The following is a 6,000-nucleotide window of genomic DNA, read 5'->3' on the forward strand; positions in this document are numbered from 1 at the left end:
GGTTTTGCCTCTTGAAGGAGGTGACACTGAAGTTGATATCAGAAGTGTGAAGGGTGTGTCAGGCAGAGGGAACAGCGACTGCAAAGACATGAGAAAGGAGATGTGGCAAGGGGCTAGCAGGTGGCTGGGGCCTGGAGGAGAAGCGGTGCAGCGGTGCAGCCATTAATGCTCAGATGAGAATCCTCTCCGGGTGCCCTGGGTCTCGGTGGTCCTCCTCCTTCTACTCCTATCAGAACCTCCACTTTATAGATGGGGAAACTGAGGCTCAGAAAAGGAAGTAACTTGCTCAAGGCCACAAAGCTAAGTCAGTGTCTGAGCCCCATCCCTACCCTTAAAAACAAAACAGCTCAAGAGACTTGAGATACTCTTCAATGGACACTTTCACAGGGCAAGGCCAGGGGTCTCTGTGGGCACAGAGAAGGGGCACATAGTTCATCCTGAGGGAAGAGAGGTAATCAAGGAAGGCTTCTAGGGGGAAGTGACACCAGATTGAAAGAAGAGAAGAACAGTATGCCTTATAAAGAAGTAAGATAATGGTCCCAGGAGAGGGAACAGAAGGAGTTTCTCAGGCCCAAGAAGAAACATGCAGACCATCAGTCAGATATGCGGGGGGGGCATATGGAAGCTAAGACAGGGGCAAAACCACAAAGAGCAACCCTCAACTAATATTTACTGAAGGTTTGCTATGTACCAAACACTGTGCTAAGCATGGGGACCCAATGGTGAGCCCAACAGGCCCAGCCCCTGCCTCCTGGAGCTTATCATCTAGTAGAGGAGGCCGAGACATTGACTAACAACAGTTAACACTCCAGTGGTCCCATGGCAGCCTGTCTGCAGGATGGTCCCCACCGATCCATCCTCTACCCCCAGTATCCTGACATTCATACCTTCATTTGGGCTCCTTCCACACTGAATGGGGTGGATCCATGCGACCAATACAGTATTGCAGAAATACCACAGTGTGATGTTCAACATCAGATCTAAAGGACATCACAGGTTCGCTTTGTTCCCTCTTAGATCATCTGCTCTGGGGGAAGCCAGCCGCCATGTCAGAATGACACTTCACAGCCCCCTGGGAGGTCCATGCAGAAAGGAACTGAGGCCTCCTGCCAACAGCCAGTGTCAATTCACCATCCGTGTGAGCAAGTCATCTTGGAAGGGATCTTCCAGTCCCAAGCAAACCTTCAGGCGACTGCATCCCTGGCTGACACCATGGTAGCAACCTCATGAAAGGCCGTGAGCCAGAACCACTTAGACAGGTCATTCTCAAAGTCCTGACCATCAGAAATCGTAAGATAATGAGTATTACTGTTCTAAGCCATTAAGTTTGGGGGTAATTTGTAACACAGCATAAATAACTAATATAAATAGTAAATTCTAATCACCTCTCTTAATCCTTATAATAACCCCCCGAAGTAGGTACTATCTTCATCTCTACTTAATACATAAGGAAACTGAGGCACCAAGCAGTTCAGTGCCTTGCCCAAAGACAAATCCAGTAATGGGAAAATGAGGACTTGCATCTGGGAAGCAGAATCCAGACTTGCAGACACTATGGTATAGCTGCCTCCTTTCCCTTCATTTATTCATCACTATTTAGTATCTACTAATGGGACATGGTTCTAGGTCCTAAAGGAATAAGACAAAACCCCTGTTTTTCATGGTACTCATATTCTAGAAGGAGAGACAACTATAATCAAACCAAACTATATGACTTCAGATGGTGATAAGTACTTTGAAGGAATAAGCAAGTTGATGGGTCAGGGAAAGTGAGATGGGGGTACTTCTTCAGACAAGAGGACTCCAGAGGTCTACCTCTCTGAAGTGACATCTGAACAAAGATCTGACAGGAGGAGGAGGTGGTTACCATACAAAGAGCAAAGAGAAACATAGTCCAGGCAAAATGAACAGCAGATGCAAAGGCCCTGAGGCAGAAACAACCTTGGTATATTGAAGGAATGGCAAGACCACCAGTGTAACTAGAGCAGGATGGGTTAAGGGTGATGAGGGCCTGGAAAGAAGGTTGGGGTCAGATCCCCAGGCCTTGTAGACCACCATAGAAAAGCCTGGAGTTTACTCTCAGAGCAGTGGGAAGCCACTGGAAAGTTTTCATTACAAGGGGGAGTGGTATAATCCATTTTAGCATTTAGAGGAACATGGCCTATTCTGTAAACCAAACCCCCTTTGTCTCCTGCCCACTTCCAACTCTACTCCCGTGATGCCCATATAACAGCTAAACATTTACAAAGTGCTACCCATGTCCCTTCTGAGCCTTCCATGCATGCTGATGGGTACAAGGTCAAAAACATCATCTGTCCAAGGAGTGGGGGAGACTTTAGAAGGGCCAGTTATAATACTTATAAAAAGATGCTTAGAGTCCTCTTAAACACCCAGTAAACATAAAAAAAAAAAAAAAAAAAAAGGATGCATCTCATGCCCTCTGTATTGGAAGCCATGATTGGCAGCTTAAATGTGATGGACTGAGCTAAAATAAGAGGAAGATAAAAAACACTAACAAAAAAATCTTTGAATGACCACTGTTGAAAGGCTAAAACTGAGCTGCTGCCAGCAGTATTAATAATGAGCTAAAAAAAGAATTATCATCAAACCCAGCCTGAGTTCTGATTCCTGAGCAGGGTCCCAGAGTTTGGGTCCCTTCTGGCTGTCTTCTCTTCTTCTAGATGTTGAGAACAATCCAATCTGAAGGGCCCAATGCCTAAATCTACACTCATGTTTTACTGTAAGTCCTTGTAACAAAACCACTGTTCTCAAAATGAATTAGAGAAAACAATGAGATAAAATTTACAATATGGTCTTGTGTTTTGTTAAAAGCAAATATGAGATAAAAATGCTACAAGGAAGCTTGCTTTGGGTACTGGCAATTTTTCTTTCTTGATTGGGTAGTGGTTGTACCTAATTTTGTAAAAATTTACAAAACTTTCACCCAAGAAAAAAAAAACAGAGAGAGAGAGAGAGGATAATGCTTGCTTGGTTACCATTTGTTGTGCTTTCTCTCTACCAGGCACTGTGCTTGGCATTTCACACGTTTTTCTCTCAGGTAATCCCCACCCCTGCGCCCAGACATCCTATTCTCATTTTAGTACTTAAGAATATGAGGCTCAGAAAAGGCATGCCACTTACCAAAGATCACACAGCAATAAACAGTTGAAGCAGAATTCGGATCCAAGCCCATCTAATTGTGCACCCTGAAATGTTTGGGGTCTGGCACTTCGTACCAGAATGTCAGAACTGGCAGGGATCTCAAAGTCTTTTCATTTAACAGATAAGACTAGCGACTAGCCCGGGATCTCTCGGCCAGCAACTGGAAGGAAAAGCCACCACGGTCCGGACTCCTATTCTAGTGCTCCTTTAGTAGGGCGTGCGCCCTCTCAACTGGGTGAGGACAGGTTAGAGGAGGGACAGCAGGAGTGAGAAAGACCGCTTTTCCCAAAGCCTGGTAGGTCGGGCCCTTGTCACGTTCCGGCACCTCGCGCCCGCTGTGTGCCCTCCGACCGCTAGGAGCACCGTCCCACCGCCCTACCTGGATGGATGAAGGGCTGCCTGCTGGGCCTGCCCGGCGGGAGCGCACTGGCACTGGACTCGCTCATGGCTGCGTTTCGAGCACCGGAGAGGCCGTGGGAGACCCGCTCCGGCCGCCGCAGCCGCCGCCTCCTGCCCTTCGCTCCAGGAGCCGGGATTCCAGGTTCCGGCGTGGACGTCACAGAGGCTGGGGGTGGGGGCGCGGAGACAGCTCTTCCACGCCGGCCGCGCGCTGAACTACTCAAGCGGCAGGGCGCGCGGCCGGGATGTGTCGGGGGCGGTGGTGTGATGCAAGCCCCGCCGCCCCGGCTCGGGGATGGGCTGGAGGCTGGAGATCCCGGACGGCTCCATCCTGGGGCCTGACGAGCGGCGGCCTGATAAGGAGCGAACTCTTAGATAGCTCACTCAAATTTTAAAAAAGTATAATAAAAATAACCAAACGAAAACACGTGTTTCAAATAAGTTACCATTTGGGTACAGAACACGGGGAAAAAGAATAAACATGTTTGTAAATGCATAAGGCATCTCTCGAGTGCAGAGCTGGATGACTTGTTGAGAAAGGTGCCAGAGAACTTTTCCCTCCATGCTGTTTGTCTTGGAGGGACAAACTTGACACCATATCTATGTTTCATCTCTGCCTGTATACCTCTAACCACGTGCGGTTTAAAACGTGGAATTAAAAGTAAATGTCAAATAAATAAATGTAATCGTATATACATTTGTATATAATATTAGTAATTGCCAAATTAAAGGCATAATGGGGAAGTGTCTTATTCAGAAGTCCAAATAATGTATGTGGATATTTCAAGCAGGTGGCGCATAACGCCCCATCCTTTAACTGTGAGTTACACGCAGTGACTTCCTCCCAAAGAGAACAGTATGGAAAGGGAGGGCGGGGCACACAAGTAAGCAGCTTCACCTGGGTAACAGGTAACAGACACTCTCAAGCAGACAATCAAGGTCAACATCAGTAGTCATAAGTCATGCTGATGGTATGCACCCCTGATATGAGGTCATGAAAATGACACTACCTGTGGGGGTCTTTCTCCTCCAAACCCATAACCTCAGCTTGGTCATAAGAAAAACATCAGACAAACCCTAATCAAGGGACATTCTACAAAATACCTGATTAGTTCCTTGAAACTGTCAAAGCCGTCAAAAAAGGGAAAAATCTGAGAACCATCACAGCCCAGGGGAGCCTATGGAGACATGACCACATACCACATAAGTATAATGAGGTAGCCAGGGTGGGAATGTGGAACGGGAAAAAGTAACTAAGCAAACCCAATTAAAGTGTGGACTTCAAATAATAGCAATGTGTCAATATTGGTTCATCTATTGGGAGAAATGTACCATACTGACATAAGATAGTAATAATCAGAGAAACTGAGTCTGAGGTATATGGAAACCCTCTACACTATTCTGAAAGTTTCTCTGTAACTCTAAAACTGTTCCAAAATAGAAATTTTATTAGTTTTTAAAAGTAATTGCCTAGCTCAAAATAAAGACTATTTTTGTTGTATTAAGGGTAGGGTCATTGGGTTTCCAATTGGCACCTATTTTCCAGTTGTTTCCTGGACCACATGCCTCAGCCTCTCTGAGTCTCTGTTTTCTCATCTGTAAAATGGGCATATGCTACTAGATTCTGAGCTGTAGTGAGATTATCACCTGAAGGGCCTGAGCAGAGCATCTGGGGGTGGGGGTGGGGACCCTAACTTAGACACCAACATCACACTTACATAAAACAAAATCCAAAGATAGAGATGTAAATAGTAAAACCATGAAAATAATAATAATAAGGGTTTTTTTAAGTATCTGAGAGGGGAAGTCCTTACTAATTTGACCCAAACCCAGAAGCCAAAAACATGATAAATTCAACTACATAAAAACTTTAAATTTTGTAACACAATGACATTTGTATAAGTATATTCCCTGCAATGTTGTTTATAATAGCAAAAGAGTGGAAGCAGCCTAAATCTCCATAGAAAGAAGGCTGGTTAAATCAAATTTGACACATATGTTCAGCTATTACATAGCTCTATATGTAGACATGTAGAAAGTTCTACATATAGAAGTATGTAAGTTAGAAAAGCCAAGTGCAGAAGCGTAGTAGGTGAGCTACCTTTGAATTTTTTTTAAAACTTACCTTTAAGTCAGGGCACATGCTTGGGTTGCAGGCCACAGCCCCCAGCAACCGCACATTGATGTTTCTCTCTCTCTTTCTCCCTCCCTTCCCTCTCTAAAAATAAATAAATAAATCAAAATCTTAAAAAAAACCCTTACCTTTAAAGTCTGAGGTCCAGAGGAGTGTCATAAATGATAGTTATTACTTAAAAAAAACTCACCCGAGGATATGTTTATTGATTTTAGAGAAAGAAGAAGGCCACATGCAGACCCCGCACCTTAGGTAAGTGCCCTGTCCAGGAATTGAACCCATAACCTTTTGGCATACGGACAACA

The 6,000-nt window shown here is 45.0% G+C and overlaps 1 protein-coding gene across 3 annotated transcripts in view; it reads right to left on the minus strand.

Moving 5' to 3' along the window:
- TMC7 (transmembrane channel like 7) overlaps positions 1-3,724 on the minus strand; it is a 51,999-nt gene extending 48,275 nt beyond the window's left edge. Inside the window, exon 1 of one of the 3 annotated variants that reach the window (XM_045819516.1) lies at positions 3,542-3,724. In XM_045819516.1, the coding sequence (XP_045675472.1) occupies positions 3,542-3,608 (67 nt within the window). In that variant the 5' untranslated portion in view covers positions 3,609-3,724. Of the gene's footprint in view, positions 1-887; positions 984-3,141; positions 3,268-3,541 lie in introns of those variants that run through there. The other 2 variants (XM_045819518.1, XM_045819515.1) reach the window with 2 other exon arrangements.
- Between the last annotated feature and the right edge of the window lie 2,276 nt (positions 3,725-6,000).

Source organism: Phyllostomus hastatus, unplaced genomic scaffold (assembly GCF_019186645.2).
Source record: "Phyllostomus hastatus isolate PE091 unplaced genomic scaffold, TTU_PhHast_1.1 phas_scaffold_385, whole genome shotgun sequence".
NCBI lineage: Eukaryota > Metazoa > Chordata > Mammalia > Chiroptera > Phyllostomidae > Phyllostomus > Phyllostomus hastatus.